Below are 19,100 nucleotides of genomic sequence, written 5' to 3'. Positions count from 1 at the left end.
TACAACATTGTAATGCCAATTTTATCCAGTGTAAGAAAAATTTTAAGCTTTATTTTGATAAACATTTCAGGATCCCTCATATCACAGCATATCAATAAGCAAAATGTACATATACTGATTTTACACCTTATGTCAAGTCCCAAATTCCCAATCCTAGGTAAGCGAATTGCAAAATACAAGTGCCGGTTATTTAACTAAAGGTAGTCTTTTAAACAAAAGTAAGTGTTCAGCACTTTAAGTGAAATGAGGCTTTAATCAAAAAGAGACTTAATTCTACAGGGTGTCTTTTTCTCAACAGTAATTAATTCAATCAACTCTGTGATTCCAAGCTCGAGTGACAGTGTGATGTGGGAAGCAGACAAGAAGAGGCAATCAAGTTTACAGTGGTGGATTACAGTATGTGCTGTATTTCTGGATAATCTCTAACTGTATTCGATTTTTAGGACTTGTTTTGGAGTCTAATGAAACAAGAACGAGGGAAGAGCTCCGACTCCACTCTGAGGAATGGTACACCATGGCTCTGTCTTGGCACAAAGATACATTATGACACTGACGGTCTCTGATCCACTTCCCACACTAACTGAATCACCACCGGCTGACTTCCTCCAGCTACAACTCTGATTAAGCGACACACAAAGTTTACCCAAAGAAAATTCTGTACTTCCAGTTTTAAAAAGCAGACAGTTCTATGGAGAAGTAACCATTTAAATATCTGAGTATACACATTTACGTTTTTACAACTTCATGCCTTAAGTGTTGATTTCAGAAGTATCGTTTCATGGACCCAGCATCAGGTATTTACACACATTTTATACAATATAGTTTTAGAAACTAACTTGCACAAAATAATAACATTGTTATCAAATTCAAGTTTCCAGTGATCTTAAAAAAGGCAAATTATAACTGTTTCTGCTTAGCTGAGATATCCAGTTATGGTTATTGTCTAGAAAATTCTAAATTTATGTGAAAAAATTAAAGAAAATCTTAACTTTGATAATTTTCAACCTTTAAAATGCATAGCTGGGGCGCCTGGGTGGCTCAGTGGGTTAAGCCGCTGCCTTCGGCTCAGGTCATGATCTCAGAGTCCTGGGATCGAGTCCCGCATCGGGATCTCTGCTCAGCAGGGAGCCTGCTTCCCTCTCTCTCTCTCTGCCTGCCTCTCCATCTACTTGTGATTTCTCTCTGTCAAATAAATAAATAAAATCTTAAAAAAAAAATGCATAGCTAAAAATACATAAAAGGGCTCCTCTGACAGCAAGTAACTGAGTCATGGAGCTTCACAAACCCTAAGCCACTCTTGGAAGCTATTTTAGTTTTACATAATTTCCAGTTAATACCACTATTTTAATTCAGATAAAAGACAAGAACTTTGGAAGTCCTCAGCATCAGAAATGGCACTTTTGGACAAGAATCACAACTGGAAAGAGGGAAAAATGGTGGACCTTAGCACAATTTCTCTTCACATATGGGGAATCTTATATAATCAATGCACAGAGGAAGCAGTAGTTCAGAAATCCTGGGAAGCTCCAATTTCTTCAGCTATTTTTGTTTTACGAAACAACCTGAAGTAAGCATTATATTTACTTTTCATAACAAAGGAAAACACAAAACAAGAGAAAGGCAGTATGTAGCATTCTAGTAGGAGTCACCAAAAGTTCTTTTCTTCCCTTGGCTTTGGGCACATTGTCTCACCTTTTTGTTCTCTACTTTGCTACAAAAAATCAAAAGCCAAATCTCTGCTCAAAACAGTCATACTTGAGTAGGGTTTGCATATGATTTTTTTCTAATTTCCCATCCACCCAGGCCCTGAAATTTCAATAAATATTTCACTGAAAACTTTCCTCCCGTTTCCATGTAGTCTGAGTCATTATATGTTACAGGGAGATTGAGGGAAGGCAGCTAAAAGTCACTGGCCATTGCTAGGTTCCTCAGTCTGTCCTGTTTTGGTGGTTTTCTTTTAATCATTTTAATTTTTTTAGTATGGTAAGGACAAAAGCTGTGGCTAGAAATTCACGCAGTTCAGGAATATGTTGAAAGAAAAGTTACCATAGTCCTTAAGATTCAAGTAAATGCTCCCGAATCAAGTATTAGAAAGTTGCTAATTAGCAGGTGAAAATAATTAGTCACTGAAATCACACTGGCAAAATGTTTGAGGAGCTATTTCATGAAAGCTATCCAAATATTTGAGTCCACAAACTGGCCACTTTCAAGAAGGAATTTTTTTGACTAAAATTTATGCTAAAACCAATGCTCTCAACTCCTCCCCCCGCCCCCCCAAATTGTTCAGTCACATTTTAAGGTGGGGAAGTGTGTGAAGCAGGGTGTTTGTACGGCACTGTACTCTTTTAAGAGACCTAACATTTTAGCGAACTGGGAAACCTCACGACATACTTAAATTCTACGTATTTATAGATAACGATTTCTCTGAGCTGCATAATACAGACTGGAAGAAAGTGTGTTTTGACCCAAAACGATACACTGAAATGCTGTAGTGTGACAACATATTCATTAGAGAGTTAGCATAATTTAAAAGGAAAGTGTATATTTTAATAATTCCAATGTTTTGTTATTTTGGCTTAATTTTAACTTTTTTTTCTTTTTCCTTTTGATTCTGCATTTCTGTTTGAGAGGGCGTCTTTTATTTTTGATCTGTGTTTAAGACTATAAAGAATATGCTAATGCAACTTAATATAAATATAAATAACGTATAAGCAATATATAGGCATACATAGACACAGAACCACGGGCATCAGACCACTGACGTTGTACTTTCAGGGTTCACACGAATAAGTCTGGATGCATTCCTCAGGTCCTGGAGTTGCTTGGCGGGTTTCCCCACGCCTTCTTCAAACCTCTTCTCCACCACAGGGAGGACGGTCTCATAGAGAAAGGATGCATTCTGTCTGATAAAAGCCTTTTTCTCTGGATCCTGCTCGCATCGAAGGCTGTAATCCACATGCTGCACGGCAACCAAAATGATTTCCACCAGGCTCTCCAAAAGTACCATGTGCAGCTCTGGGAAATAGAGCTTCAGGGCTTCTTCCAAGAAGCCCATGGTCTGTTTGGTGAAGGCAACCACGGTGTAACTCAGGTTCACCCAGCAGTCATCCCCGGTGTACTGCTCAAAGTTTCGGACCCCACAACTCTTCATCTCCTCTTTGAGCTTGCCCAGGGCCTCTGGGGTCATCAAATTCATCCTCCTCCACATCTCCTCAGAGTTGCGATGTTTAGTGGCTTCAATGATGATTTCTTTGTAACTGTGCAAGGCCCCTTGGATGTCCTTCACCAGAAGGGCATGGATGATGAAGGTGAGGTCGAGTCCAATGTCCCCCAGTTGCTGACAGTGCTCCTTCGCCACTTTCACACACTCGGCCGCGGTAGAGAGGCTCTCCTTACTATCAAACACCTGCTTGCTAAAGGCATCCACAAACATGCCCATGGCTGATCTCGCCCAGACCACAAAGGCAGAGTAGCAGCCACTGTCTGTGCCTGCAAAATCCGTCTCAAATTCCCGTGCGGTTTCAAGAAGGCTGGTAAAGAAGACATGGCACAGCTTATGAATGTAGAGTAAGGTGGCACCCTCGATGCGCAGCTGACGTATTGCAGTGTGCACAGCCGCTGCCCTGTTTCTCAAAAACAGCTCACAGGCCTTTGTGCACTGGCCCAGCCGGATCAGTTGAGAAACTGCTCTACGTGTAGCCTTCGGACCACCTCTCAGGGAACGATCTGGGGAGAGTTCAAACACCAGCACCTCCGTGAGCTGCCGGACACGCTCATCCACTTTGGCCCTTAGCTCTTTAACAGGAGGTGGACTGGGCTTATCCTCTAGGTAATGGTTTAATTTATCCAGCAGGTCAACGGCTCCTTCAAAGTCCCTCTGGGCAATACAGACATCCAGGTCTTCAGGTAACTCCTGGATCCATTCCATTGAGAGGTCCACCTTCTCCTCTTCTACCTCAGGAACGGCCGGTTCGTCGTCTTCTTCATCCTCAAATGGGTTACTGGCCTTGGAAGTCACCTGGGGTGGTGCTCGAGGGGCCGCTGCCTCCTCCTGCTCCCTTCGTCTTTTCTCACTGAGGGCTCTCTTGGTTTCCTCCAGCACTTCCAGCCACTCTCGTTTGATTTTAGCATTTTCTGCCTGAAAAATACGGCTCTCGGGAAACATGAGCAGCTTGAACATGTCTTTCATGGGCGGGTTGTCCTTGACGTTGACCACGGCCAAACCATCCAGGGGATAGAGGGCATTGTAGCGGTACATCCCCCGCCGCTGGGGCAGCCAGGTGGCCACCAGCAAACAGTCGTTCATGAGAAAGCCGTGCACCCGCTGCAGCTGGGCCATGTGGTCGGCCTCGTATTCCACCAGGTCCCCGTTGTACACCAGGTACTGCCCCGGCGTCTCCAGCAGGTGCCTGCAGCCTTCCACCTTCTCGAGCAGGGTGGTAAGGGTGCGCTGCTTCCCTTCCTCGCCGGGGCCCGAGCTGTCGCGGGAGGCGCCCCCGGGAGTGGGGAAAAAGCCTGCCTGGCCCCGCAGGTGGTCTCGGCCCCCCGCGCCGCCTCCCCCTTCCTCCCCGCCGGAGGCCGCGGCAGCCCCAGCGGCGGCGGCCGCCGGCAGCAGGGTGAGCGGGATGCTCTCCAGGCTGCTCTTCTGCTCGGTCAGCAGATGGCTGAGCTGATACATCTCGCTCTCCAGGTAGGAGATTTCGCGGGCTGTCTCGATGAACTGCCGGTAGTTCTGGTAGACGTTGCGCTTCAGGTTCTGCGCCGTCTCCTCCGCCAGCGCCTGGATGCGCTGCCGGTGCTCCTGCAGGTCCCGGTCCCCGTCCGACTGCTGCGAGAGCTGCTTCACGTACAGCCGCGCCTCGAAGCCCCCCGACTCCAGCTGCCGGCGCAGGCGGGTCGCCCCACTGTCCGACATCGCCATCGCCATTTCCGTCCGAATCTCACGCAGTCACTGTCACTATCGCCGCCACCGGTGCTGCCGCTGTTGAGACCCACCCAAGCCCCGCCGAGCTCCAGGGCTGAGGAAGCAGGATGGAAGGGAGACGAGTACGCCTGCGCCCGGGTCTGAGCTTCGGACACCGCGCCTGCGCAGGGGCCGGGCGCAGGGAGCGCGCTTGCGCAGGAACGCCCGCCACCTACGGCTCATGCGCCAGAGGCGCTATTGCGGAAGAGAGTGGAGGGCGAGGCAGAGGGACGTGGGTACTGCGCATGAGCTGAGCGTGACGTAAGTGTTTGAAGTTAGCGGCGAAGCGTAAAGCCGGTAACCAGTTTCCTGAAACCCTCCTGGAGTCCAAGCCCTAGAGACCCAGGTTTTGAGCCCACTAGCAGGCGTCTAGCCGAGTTCTCTTTTTTAAGCCCCAGAATCTTGGCTTGGGGCAACCTCAGTTCTCGTTCTAGAGCCAGTTATTCCTGAGTTCTCGCGAGACCGGCGGGCCGACCCGAGAGCAGCCCGAGAGCCGGTATCTCCTAGGAGCTCGGCCGGCCCGGAGCTTCGGAGACGCGGAGCCCCTAACGCCGGCGCACGCCGCCTGGGCTGCCGGCAGAGATGGATGAGGATCTTGTGCTGGCGCTGCGGCTTCAGGAGGAGTGGGACCTGCAGCGGTCGGAGCGCGACCGGGCCCAGGCGCCCCTGTCGCTGGTGGACGCGTCCTGGGAGTTGGTGGACCCAACCCCGGATTTGCAGGCCCTGTTCGTGCAGTTCAACGATCGGTTCTTCTGGGGCCAGCTGGAGGCCGTCGAGGTGAAGTGGAGCATGCGAATGACCCTGTGAGTCCCGAGCCCCGCTGGGGGAGCGAGAACGGCTGGCAGCCCCTCCGCAGCCCCCGGCCCTAGCTAGGCTCCCCTTCTCGCTCCGCCCCGATGGGCCGGGGGGCGGGGCGTGAAACGTGGGGTCTTGTTTGGGACCAGCAGCCGCTCTCGGGGTTCCTCTCTCTTCCTGCTCTGTCTCTCTCCCGCTCCAGCAACTTTCGGGAGCTGTATGGCCCATCCCCGTAGCAGTTTGATGTGTAGAGGACACAGTGAGGGAAAAGGAAGTGTCTTTGGATCTCCTCCAGTTTGAAAGTAAATTAACACATTTCTGACCCAGGAGGGAGAAGCATCCAGAGTCAGTCGCTAAGAAAGAACGCCGAGGAGGCGGGGAAGCCTCCCAAGGACGTGCGTTGTCCTGTTCCACGCTCTTGGAGATAACACCACTCCGTAGTGAGCTCCGGTGTTAGAAGGGGGACGGGCTTGACGTTTCCATATTTCTGCACCCAGAGGATCTTCGGGGATGCCTCCAAAAGGATGTACACTGAGGTTGACAAATCCCGATTTGAAAGAATCTGTTCCTGCACCTGAAGGGGGTTTGCAGGTTTAGGATGGAGTTTATACCACGGTGGTGCTTGTGTTCCAAGTTCCTAAAGTAAGACAGATTAAAATCAGACACAGAACTGTGTGTAAAGAACCAGTCTCTTTCACAGATGCTTCTGTTACAGTTTTCCAGTCGTGCTGTTGGAGATCTGGTTGTTAACACAAACTGATTACAGTTTGGAGGGAGGAGACTGGGAGCCACAGAACAGGATTGTCCTCTTTGGGGCCCCTGCAGCCTGGCAAGGGCAAGGGATGCATTACTGTTGACACATCTCACTGGGGTGAAATGCAAATATCTCCTAACCAAGAAGGTACTTGGTGTGACCTGCCCAAGAATGTATAAGGATTTCCTCTTTCATCTCTATTTCTTTTGTTGTATATTAGGTAAATAATGTTTTTGTGGTGGTTGTTTTCCAGGTGTGCTGGGATATGCAGCTATGAAGGGAGGGGTGGAATGTGTTCCATCCGTCTCAGTGAACCTCTTTTAAAGTTGAGACCAAGAAAGGATCTCGTAGAGGTATTCTTTGCATAAACTTGATTCTTAGCTGAGTAATTTGAAAATGCTTATTACTGATTTAGACTGCCGTGACTTAACCTGTAATGTAAAACCAAAACCAAAGTGTCTTTTTTGTCATTGCAGACTTTAACTGCAGGGTAAATGATAACAATTACCTTATATTTTTATAGTTTTTCACAGCTAAAGGCTTTCAGGTGTTTTATCTGATTTGATCTTTGCAACAACCCTGTTTATGTACTACGTGTGTTGTCCTCTTTTTTGTAAATGAGGACATTAAAGCTCAGGGAGGGTAAGTAACAGGTTTAAGTTTCATACTTAGCAGCAGAGAAAAAATTAGGACCCATATCTTCCAACCAAGTCACACAAACCAAAGTTCTCTGTTCAGACACTGTGGTGCTGCCCTCCCAGAATATCTAGCTGAGCTGGTATAACCAGCCAGCACGAGCGAGGGCATGCGTCACTAGCAAAATGGAGGAGTAGGGGCTCCCTGATTAAGGTTAGTTGAGTCTAGAACACGCCTGAAGTTCCCTAAGATGCCCCCAGTGTGACTGATCTTGCCCCAGTTATGTCACTTGAAGCATATGCATTATAAAGAGGATAGGGTGGTAGAGATTGGATGGGAAATATGTTAAAACATGCTCGGAAATAAAAAAGATGGTGTTTTTAAGGATAATAGAAGGTGATGGGTTTCAGAACAATGGGAATATACTTCACATTCCAGAACTGTACACTTAAAAATAGTTCAGCTGGTAGATTTTATGTTACGTGCTTTTTACCACAATTAGAAAAAAAAAGTAAATGGCTACTAAGTATAGAATGGTACAACAGAAATAATTTAAAAAAGGAAGGAGGGATAAAGGAACAAAGTCCTGCAAAAAAAAAAAAAAAGAGGTAGGCATAAAGACAATATCAGTAGTTATATTACATATAAACAGACTAAGCACTAAAGATTTGGAATGACATACTAGATGAAAAGAAATAGGCTTAAGATAAAGACACACATACATTACATGTAGAAGGTTGAAAAAAGTACACCATCCGAACAATAACAGAAAGCTATTGTATCAGACTAAGGATTTTAAGGGAAGAAGTTTTACTAGAAAAAAAGGTTAACATTTTAGAATGATAAAATAATCTATTAAATAAAAACACATAATTTGACCCTTAAAGTAATGATACAGCTTTAAGCTACATGAAACATAAATTAGTAGAAGCAAAAAGAGAAATAATCCACAATCATAGTTGTGTGTTAATACGACTCTCTTGGTAACACAGTGAATAAGCAGAAAAAGTAGGCATAAAAAAAATTTGAACATGATTAAACCAAATCAACCTTATGAGGAGCTCTAATTAGAACAGTAGTTGCTTAATGAGTATTTATTATGTAAATGATTAAACACACGAACAATTTTTTTTTTTAAGGTAATGGGTGAGAAGAGAATGGGAAACGCGTAGTAATGCTATCAAGGGAGCATTTTCTGTTGTCAGAAAGTTACAAGATCAAATCAGGGTGAGAAGGACTGAGAAGGAACCGTGTGACTCTGGTCTGTACATAGAGTATGACCTAAGTTATCATGAAAAGGGTTCAGAAAAGGAAAAGGTTTTGTGTGGTTAAGGACAAAGAAGAAAAGCTTCCTGGCTGTGTATTTTGTGACTACTGACATCGCCACTCCTTCCACTCACTGTTGAGCACATATTGTGGCCAGATTTTGGAATAACAATAGTTAATCTAGTGTGTATGGCCCTGCAAGGCCAGGACATCCCCATTTTAGGCGTGAGGAGCACCTTGTAACTGGTTCAGGGTCTTGAGCGTGATAAGTAACAAATCCTTGGATTAGGTCCCTGACTCCAAAGCTCTTGTCCTATCCCCTGTACCACTTGACCTCATTACTACCACTTTATAATTATTACTTCTGCTAATTAGAACATGGAGGTGAGCCTTACAGGACGGACTGTATTCTGACAAGCAGATATGGTGGAGGAAAACTACCCTTGGCATGGAATGAGGCATGCAGTGAGGTGAAAGTGAGGCCTGAAATTAGGGCATATTGAGGACCAGAAGTAGTTGCTTTTGTCCAGATAGAGGACAGTGGTGGAAAGTAGAGGTGTTTTGGGACCGTGCTGATTAGAGCCTTGAATCTAGCCTAAATGTGGAAAATGGTGGATATATAAAGATAGAAATGGTTCGGTATGGTGCCATGGGCCATTCCATTTTCAAGGTATTTAAATTGTACCCAAAATTAGGAACTAAGTTTCTTTCCCTTTATAAGAATAGTTGCTGATCATTACTTTAGAATGTAGGAAAACCTTTGAAATGTAGAATGCTCTTTGAGTTTAAGTCCCGAGAGAGAGGCATTTACTTAAAACGATTAAGTTCATTTTCAGAGATGGAGTTGATAATTTGGGGATGTTTTCAGAGTGACCAAGTTAAAATGTTTGATTCACCCATTTTTCTGTTCAGCAGAATTTGATAAGACTACAATTCATTAGTGGCAAATCTAGTTCTTCTGATAGAAATTCTTTGTAAAAACATTACGAACAAAGTTTGCTCTTGAAGACCTTCATGACTTTCACTTTTTAAAAAAGCATATATATGGGGGCCCAGTGTGCCATGGCTGCAAACAGTAGCCTCCTCGGTAGTGTATGCAGCCTGTTGATTGTATGGGTTGCCCTAAGGGACCTTGGAGACCGCCCTTTTGGTGGATGCTGGGGTCTGACCTCATGGCTATCTCCAATTTAGGCTGCAGACAGGTACGCAGGCTGCCTTTGCAAAGCCCCAGGGCACAGTAGCCAGGGTCCACATTGGCCAAGTCATCATGTCCATCCGTACCAAGCTGCAGAACAAGGAGCATGTAATTGAGGCCCTACGCAGGGCCAAGTTCAAGTTCCCTGGCCGCCAGAAGATCCACATCTCCAAGAAGTGGGGCTTTACTAAGTTCAGTGCGGATGAATTTGAAGACATGGTGGCTGAAAAGCGGCTTATCCCAGATGGCTGTGGGGTCAAATACATCCGTACCCGTGGTCCCTTGGACAAATGGAGGGCTCTGCACTCATGAGAACCTTAGCACTACCCCTTCCTGTCATATTCATGCCCACCAATAAATCCAACTTCCTGTCAAAATAAATAAAATAAATAAATAAATAAATAAGCATATATATATATATATTTTAAAGACTTTATTTATTTATTTGAGAGAGAGAGAGAAGGAGGGCACAAAGGGTGAGGGAGAGGGAGAAGCTGACTTCCTGCTGCCCAGAGCCCGTGATGCAGGGCTCGATCCCAGGGGCCCAAGATCATGACCTGAGCCAAAGGTAGACAGTTAACCAACTGAGCCACCCATGTGCCCCACTGACTCTCACTTTGTAAAAAATGTATTCATATTTCTTTGGGATACATTATGAAACTGCAACCTTAAATACTTCTCTGAATTTTGCACCTACACTTTGGCATCCTTGGTATGCAAATGAGCAGTAGGCTGTTGTTTTATTTTTTATTTTTTTTTTATTTTTTTTTAAGTTTTTATTTATTTATTTGACAGAGAGAGATCACAAGTAGACGGAGAGGCAGAGAGAGAGAGAGAGAGAGAGAGAGAGAGAGAGAAGAAAGCAGGCTCCCTGCTGAGCAGAGAGCCGGATGCAGGACTTGATCCCAGGACCCTGAGATCATGACCTGAGCTGAAGACAGTGGCTTAACCCAGGCACCCGTTGTTTTAATTCAAACAAGATTTATGTAAATTCAGTTGAAATTTGGGCCAATCACAGGATTTTTCCATCAGATGCTATTCACTAGAGCAGTAGATTTTATTGTTTGTTTGTTCTGAAATTTTCACGATTCAAAATCCCAAAGCTACCGAAAGCTGTATACCTAGAAACGTTGTCCTACCCCTTCCCTCTCTGTGCTGAACTCCCCAACTACTACAAGATACTCGTGTTATTAGTTTCTTTGTTGTTTCGCTGCTCTGTTTTGCAAATTTTTAAAAAAGATTTATTTATTTGAGAGAGTGAGCATGAGCCTTTGGGGGCGAGGGGTGCGAGGGAGACAACCTCAGGCAGACTGCGCTGTGTATGGAGCCGGATACGGGGCTCGATCTCACAACCCTGAGATCATGACCTGAGCTGAAACCAGGGGTCAGATGCTTAACTGGTGCCACTGTTTGCAAATATTTATGTCCATTCTTATTTCCTCTCCTGATCACTTGACATACTTCTCATACAAAAGACTGTGTACATTCTTCTTTGTACTTGGCCTTTTTCATTCAAAAGCATACCCTGTAGGTTTCTCCAGATGACTTCATAGAGATCTTTGTGTTCTTTTTTAAGTCTGTATAGAATCCTATGTTGTGGATTTTCCGTAGTTCCTTCAGCCAGGCCCCCGTTGCTGAACACTTATTTCCGGTCTTAATATAATAAACAATGCCGCAGTGAAAATGCCTGGTACATGTGACTTTTCCTGTTAGTTTCAGGATTGCTGGGTCAGAGGATAAGTGCATTTGTAGTTTTGTGAGATGTTACCACATTCTCCTCTGTGGGCTTTGGCTCATTTTGCTGTTTTACTGGAGATAGACAGGAATGTTTGTTTCCCCTTAGCTTTCCTAATGGTATCAAACTCCAGGAGTTCTACTAATGTAGATAAGCAGAAGTGACCTACTGGTGTAGCATTAGTTTGTATTTGTTTTATAAATGAAGTTGCCCATTTTTTTCATGTTTATGGTTTATCCTAATTTTTGATCATTTTACATGAAAACTTTCAGCATTGATAGAGGCTTTTTTTTTTTTTTAAAGATTTTATTTATTTATTTGACAGAGAGAAATCACAAGTAGGCAGAGAGGCAGGCAGAGAGAGAGAGAGAGGAGGAAGCAGGTTCCCTGCCGAGCAGAGAGCCCGATGCGGGACTCGATCCCAGGACCCTGAGATCATGACCTGAGCCGAAGGCAGCGGCTTAACCACTGAGCCACCCAGGCGCCCCGGCTTTTTTTTTTTTTTTTTAAAGATTTTATTTATTTATTTGATAGAGATCACAAGTAGGCAGAGAGGCAGGCAGAGAGACAGAGAGGAAGGGAAGCAGGCTCCCTGCTGAGCAGAGAGCCCCATGCGGGACTCGATCCCAGGACCCTGGGATCATGACCTGAGCCGAAGGCAGAGGCTTTAACCCACTGAGCCACCCAGGTGCCGCTGACAGAGACTTTATATTTCTTTCTCTGAGAATCCATCTATGACCTTTGCCCACTTAAAAATGGGTTATTGGTCATTTTCTGTTGACTTTAATAGCTCTTTATAGTTTAAGAATAGCCTGAGGGATGCATTGCACATACATCGTTCTGAATTAGTTTTTTCAGTCACCGTGTTTTCTCCCCCACACAGAATTTTAAGATTCTTATGTAGTTGAGTTCATTGATCTTTCCTTTTGGGTTTCAATGAAGAGTTAAAAAGCCTTTCTTGGAACACAGTTCTTAACCTGGGATCTGCAGAGCTTCGGAGAATATATGCAAAGTTTTGTCAATGTATGTGTATGTAATTTTTCTAGAAAGACAGTTTGTGACTTTTACCAGTCTTTGAAAGGAGCCTGTGATCTAAGCAAAGTTAAGATCCCACGTAGAGTAAGAAAATGCATTATTATTTTCAAAAGCACCCTAACAAATTAATTTATTTTCTGTTTCAGACCCTCTTGCATGAAATGATACACGCCTATTTATTTGTCACTAATAATGATAAAGACCGGGAGGGGCATGGGCCAGAGTTTTGTAAACACATGCATCGCATCAATCGCCTGACAGGAGCCAATATAACGGTATGTGAGTTAAATAATAAATATAACATTTATTAATTTAATCAGTTAGCTTATTAAATATTAAATAAGTATAATGTTTATGATTTTTAATAGTTATTTATTCAGTAATTCTTGGGATTTAACTAAAAATAGACACCTGGGTCGGAACAAATACTATTTTTGAGGCATTTCCACAGTAAATGGTAGGACAAGTGAAAAGAAGCTGACCAGTCCGTCTTGGGCTGGGTGTCCCTGCGGCCCCTGCAAGGCCTCTGAGCATGGCTAGGGCGACACTGTACACACATTGGCTGCAGGCCTGCCCTACCTCTGGGTCATCACAACTGTCCCTCATCTTCGTTTCCATGTGATAGTCTCCTTCGATCGCTCCTGTATCATGTGTCGTTCCCATCACCTGAAGTCTTGATTCTGTAAGACTTAACCCTGTAGGAAGCAGAGCCTGGGGTCAGAAAACCCAGGAGTCTGAGGCTGGGGTTCCGAGGCCGGCTCCACGGATGCTGGACGGTGGGGCGTCTGCATAGGAGGAAAAAACGAGGGCCATAAGGACACTTACCTTTGGGTCCTTGAGGATTAAAGGAAAAAAATACACACAAACATTCTAGCCCAGTTTGAGTACAAGGTAAATACTAGAAGTTTTTATTTATTACGGATTCATTTGATCAGGTGACCATCCTGTTCCTTGTCTTTTGCCTCCCACAGCCACAGCTTGTCTTGATTCTGAGAGAACTTTCCTGCCCCCGTGCTGCCCCTCACACATGCTCTCCCTCCCATGTGCCACTTCCTCTGTGCTGTCACATGCCCCTTGTCTTTGCGGCAGGCAGGACTGCTCTGTCCTTTGAGTGTCCTCAGCAGCTCCTGGACCTTCTCCAATATTTTGCTCTGCTGTCCAACCTCTGAACACAGGGCGGCTCTCCCGGTCTCTGCACCTCCGTAGAAGCTGTGTGGTGCAGCGCCCCCACGAGGGCTTAATGAGTACGGCATCGAATTGAACCAAATAGGATATTCATTCCTGCAGAGATTTCCTGCCTTTGAAAGGCATAAAGGCCGGTGTGGTGGAAAATGGAAAGTGCTCACCTTATATATATATTTTTTCCAGCCATTGGCTTTAATAGTCTAGAGAGCTCATTTAATTATTTAATAGAGTTACTTCATCATCAAGAAAGTGGCTTGCATTGAAAGACAGTCACATAAAGTCCCGACTAGCAAAAGAATTGTGGAGGTGCTGGTGCAAAAGGCTTTTAGTTTCCTCATCAGGGTGTTCACTGTGAGCAAAGTCCTGGTATACTTCCTACTGTTCATTTGGAAGAGGATATATTCTTTTATCTTGCGCATCTGTGTGTTTTCATCGAGGAGCGGTTTTATCAAGTGGACACCCCTTGCTTTTACAGGTTACATCCTGTTATAACAAACTCCACAGGGCATCCAGTTGCACAATTTTCTTCTAGTGATGACATCGTTAAAGAAATCACATCCCCAGGCTGTAGGAGTTACAAGACTTGGAAGCAAAACAGATTCAGTGCCCTGGCTGTTTGGCCAGTGAATTAAGTGCAGAATTCTCAGTGTAAGGGAAGAGGGTGTTCTGTACATCTTTGTCCCCAAACCCCCGCCCCCCGGTGTCTCGTGCACCAAACGTAATACGCACTGTTGGGTGCGCTTGCCAAGTCACGCAAGGGTTTTGCTTAAGACGGCCAGGATAAAACCTTGCTGGAGAGTGACCAGAGGCTTCACGTTCTTTTCCTCAGGGAATTCATGAGAAAGTTAAATGTCTTTGGTTAAAAAAAAACCTCATCCATGGATGCTGCTTATCCTGTACAGTAGTAATGGTTATTTAGGATTTATTTAGGGTTATTTAGGATTAGCAATTTTTTAGTGGTGCCCTGCTATCCGCAGGGCCACCGCGTGGGGAGGGCTCACTTTTCTTTCAGACCACTTTTCCCGTAAGTAAGGTTCCTTCTAGAGGGTGAAACTAAAGGATCCCATGTAAGGACTGAAAAGCACATTCGCAGAGAATATTCTTTGGATCAGTAATGAAGCTTTTCCTTTAGGCAGGCGGCAGATGCGACTGAGCACCTTGACTGTGCCAGAGCCTGTGTTAGCCAGGAGGGACACAGAGATGAACCAGTTGAAATCTGGGGTGCTCTTTGCCTTAAGCAGATAAAAATGATGCCCTGTGAGGGCTCATTACAGAGACAGGAGCAAAGAGCTGCGCGCATGTGGTGTGGGTATAGCAGAGGCCGCATCCGGCAAGGTGCTTGTGCTGGTAGGGGTGGAGCGTTTATATTCCGTATAAATGAACCCTTGGGCGGTGTTACTCGTAGGAGAAAATTCGGTTCAGCAGTAGGAACAATTCTTACATGTTATGGCTTATATAAAATTGTGTCTTTACCCTAAATTTTGATAATTTTGAAACTTGGTTTCTAAAGTTTTTAGCATTGATAGGGGTTTTTGTGTGTTAAAAAATTTTTTTTTCTAATCTCAGATTTTCCTCTCTTTAGACAGTTTGTGAGGGATTAGCTGCTGCTAGTGTATTAAAATGAACTTTTGCACAGAAGCTCAGTGTAGTCATTGTCTTCCCCAAAGTGTCACTGCAGAAAGTTCACAGAAACAGGGACCTTTTGACAATAAAGGCTGCTTATCTATTTTCTTAAACTTGTTAACATGCTTCGTTAACACTGAACACGCTCTCTTGCCCAGGTGTACCACACTTTCCACGATGAGGTGGACGAGTACCGGCGACACTGGTGGCGTTGCAATGGCCCGTGCCAGCACAGGAAGCCCTACTACGGCTACGTTAAACGTGCCACCAACCGGGCGCCCTCTGCTCATGACTACTGGTGGGCCGAGCACCAGAAGACGTGCGGCGGCACTTACATCAAAATCAAGGAACCAGAGAATTACTCCAGGAAGGGCAAAGGAAAGATGAAACTAGGGCAGCCGCCAACACCCGCAGAAAATAAAGGTACCTTGCTGTCTGGTCTTCCCCCTTTGCTGGGACCTCGGCTAACCGGGTAAAGCCAGGGGTGACCTCTGCAGGCTGGGGGTTAGGATGAGCTTAAGGATTCTTTCTCATATAGATATTTTTAAGTGTGAACTTAGGAAAAACAGTTCCCATTTATGAAGTGAGAGTAGAAAAATGTGCTTTGCTCTATGTAGATGTGAGTTAAAGTAGCAATAGTTGCCAGGGATAATACTAGAGGGTAAAGTCCCTTTCCCTATCTTGACTCCGATGAGTCATTGGGAAACAGAAGGCAAAATGATTGTCAAAATAAAAACAACAATTCAAATAACAATGCCCGGAATTAGTCCTAACTCCACCCCTTCCTATCAGCTGGACTGTAGCCGAGAGACTTCTGCTGCTGATGTATGTATTTCCATTGGGAGAAAAATGGGAAAAGGATATGACATATATGTGCCGGTTCTTCATCTTCCAGATTTATCTCTTTCCTATGAAGTTCAGAGTAACTGAGTTTTGACAGGGGACCCAGGTCACTAAAGTTAAGGCTTCTTCCCTTGGGAAGGTGTTGGTTGGATCCAGAAACATAATAAACTACTGTTCCTGAATCCAAAATGTTGAGAGGAGCTAGGGAAGAATACGTGGTGAGATTGTATATCCTCATTCTGTGGGAGTACGAGGAAAGGTGAGAATGTGGGAGCGTACTTTTCCCTCCGGAACTAAACTTCTAGAATGCTAGGGGATTTTCAAGGTAAAAGTTCCTTTGCTGGTAGTGTTTGGCTGCTGGAACTCCTTATCTGAATAGGAGAAGATGTTTTTTATCCTTTGTGTCCTCTCCATCCCAGAAGCTCCCTGACCTCTGCAGAATGTCCATCAGCTTAACATCGGTTACTGTATTGATTTCGAGTCAGGAAAAACCTTTGCTTCTTTTGCAGATAAGCCCAACAGAGGTGAGACCCAACTGGTAATCCCTTTCAGTGGGAAAGGATATGTTCTGGGAGAAAGGAGCAACTCGCCTTCATCTGGGAAGTTTGTCACTCCATATACAATTAATAAAACCCAAGATCTTTTAGGTCAAGACCATTCAGCAAAAGCCCTCAGACCTAACACTAAAATTGAGGTGAAATTTGAACATAGTGGTTCGAGTAAAAAAACTCCTTTTGTATCCCCTGTTCTGACTACCAGTCACCAAAATGTCTTAAGCAACTACTTTCCTACAGTCTCAGTTGCCAGCCAAAAGGCCTTCCGAAGTGTGAGCGGCTCTCCCACGAAAAGCCTGACAGTCGGGGACATCCCTAAAAACTCGGTCTCTTCTGGTTCTCAGAGAAGGGGCACCTCGTCGAAGATACCCCTGAGGAATTCTTTAAAAGCCCCGGAATCGACATCTGTAACTGCGTCCCTGGACGTGAGTGGGTCCAAAGAGAAATTCCCAAGTAAACGACCCAGGCTAGAAGACAAGACTGTTTTTGACAAGTTTTTTATCAAGAAAGAGCAAGTACAAAGCGGTGGAAATGATCCAGAGTGGCGTTCCCATCCTACAGCGGCAACTCCGAGTCCCAGCAGCCCGGCCAGCCGCCTCAGGATGGTCGATTGTCCCGTTTGTCAGAATGAAGTTTTGGAGTCTCAGATTAATGAGCACTTGGACTGGTGCCTTGAAGGTGATAGCATCAAAGTCAAGAGTTGAAGAGCTTTGAAAAACCAATGGGTGCCACACACCCACCTGTGTTACCCCGCAAATATAGCGTCAACTGCTCAGGAATCTCTGGGGAGCGTTGAGATCTGTGGGTTATGAGCTAGTTCTGTTTCCCGTGCACATGTATGAGATTGTAATGGAAAATATTCTGTCAGAAGGTGCTGTATTTTTCACTCTTGCCTCGCATATCCTGTGGCCGAGTTTGTTCTGCTTGTACACATGCATAATTTTTAGAAACTTTTGTTCTTTCTTGCTCTTAAAGGTATTTGGATCTGTTAATCTTTTTATTTATATACTTCCTCAAAATACTCACTGAAGAATCCTGTTAGGTATTCGGTTAAACTGAGTATTTTTTTATTAGTATTAAAACTCAGTCCAAGAACTGTAATTCAATATTCAGAACATGAGACACATTGACCAAAAATACAATCTAGAGGACAAAGTATATCAGTTTTAGGGCAGAGTTTTGGGTTTTTTTGGTTTCTTTTTTTAAACCTTAGCAGGAAATACATTTTCTGTATTTTAAAGAATTTTATTCCTGTCATCACTAAAAGGTGGCAGCAGGTTTTAGGTTAAAGTACAGAAGGAATATAGCAAAATAAAAATTCTAGACTATGACTCCTGCTGTCCTGTAGGCCAGAGTTGAGCGGTTTTCTCAAAATGTAACCGAGTGAGTGGGTCGGGAGCTTAAGTAACCGCATAAGTAACATCACAGAGTTGCCTAATTGGTGTTAACAGAGGAACATTATCTGGAAACAGTATTATGAACCTTAAACCAGAGCTGTAACCGTTAAAATAAAAAGGAATATCGTTTGTGCATTTTAAAAAGTATACAGTTCTTTTAAAAAACATTCTTTTCCATGTTTTACAGCAAAGAGACAAAGATACTTTTATCAGTTTTCTTTCTGGAGACTTTGCCTCTGGCATGTTGGCATTTTCCCAAGAGTTTAGTTCACAGGTTTTCTTTTTTCTGACCTTTGTCGCAGCGTGAGCCTCACACACCTGAGGGGCCAGCTCCTAAGTGTGAACTTGCACATCGCGCTCGCTGCCCAGGTCAGGGAGGGAACACTGCGGCTCCCGCAGAAGGCGGCTGCGTGGGCACCTCTTCCCGGTTCCCAGCCACAATCTCCGGACGGAACCACCGTTTACACCTCCTGCCACCGCGTGTTGCTGGAGCTCGTTTTTGAACTTCACGAAGCACCACCCTCGTTGCCACGTGCGGAAGTTCCTTCTGTTTCACTGCTCTGTAGTGTGAATATGCCAGAGTCTGTCCCACCATTCTGTTAACTACTCCCTGTCTGGAGCTGGCTACGATCTGTAATGCTGCTAAGAACATTCTTGCTCCTGTCTGCTGGGTGTACACCCAGGGTTAGACGTGCGGGGGCACAGGGCGTACGCGGGTTTGGCTTGAGTCAATACTGCCGGCGATGCGGGAGAGCTCCGGCTGTCCCACTGTCTTGACTCTACTGTCAGGGCCTTTTCGTTTTAGCTCATCTAGTTGAGTGTTTACAAGTTTGGTATTTTTTAAGTATGAAGTTGAAAAATAGTATTTAATAAATATTTATAGATAAATGACTTAAAACGTGTGTATTATGTTGGATATATGCAATTATGTACTTTCATAGAGGATCATTTTTTCTTAATTCAGTTTAGGAAATTACGTGCAGGTAAACAGTTTTTGAGTCTCTATGAGGTTCTGGGGCAAAGAACTAAACAAGATAGTCCATGTCCTCAAGCTTTCTAAAACGGCCTAGTTGGGTAGTACGATGAGAGCAGATTAATCTGAACACAGTGGTTTCTGCT

The 19,100-nt window shown here is 44.7% G+C and overlaps 2 protein-coding genes and 1 pseudogene across 2 annotated transcripts; 2 read left to right on the top strand and 1 right to left on the bottom strand.

The window, feature by feature from the left end:
• Nucleotides 1–19: 19 nt before the first annotated feature.
• On the bottom strand, nt 20–5,151 carry EXOC8 (exocyst complex component 8). The gene has a single exon (XM_059170464.1). It carries the CDS (start codon nt 4,925–4,927, stop codon nt 2,750–2,752), a length of 2,178 nt encoding a protein of 725 aa, XP_059026447.1. The 5' UTR covers nt 4,928–5,151; the 3' UTR covers nt 20–2,749.
• A 40-nt stretch (nt 5,152–5,191) lies between these two features.
• On the top strand, nt 5,192–18,879 carry SPRTN (SprT-like N-terminal domain). Its single transcript, XM_059170470.1, has 5 exons — nt 5,192–5,766; nt 6,766–6,865; nt 12,526–12,654; nt 15,346–15,610; nt 16,540–18,879. Exons 1-5 carry the CDS (start codon nt 5,546–5,548, stop codon nt 17,286–17,288), a joined length of 1,464 nt encoding a protein of 487 aa, XP_059026453.1. The 5' UTR covers nt 5,192–5,545; the 3' UTR covers nt 17,289–18,879.
• Nucleotides 9,449–9,558, top strand: LOC131831021 (small nucleolar RNA SNORA70; annotated as a pseudogene).
• Nucleotides 18,880–19,100: the final 221 nt, after the last annotated feature.

This window comes from Mustela lutreola, chromosome 4 (assembly GCF_030435805.1).
Source record: "Mustela lutreola isolate mMusLut2 chromosome 4, mMusLut2.pri, whole genome shotgun sequence".
Classification (NCBI taxonomy): domain Eukaryota; kingdom Metazoa; phylum Chordata; class Mammalia; order Carnivora; family Mustelidae; genus Mustela; species Mustela lutreola.
The sequence above is the reverse complement of the archived record's forward strand: the minus strand, read 5'-3'. Positions and strand labels throughout refer to the sequence as shown.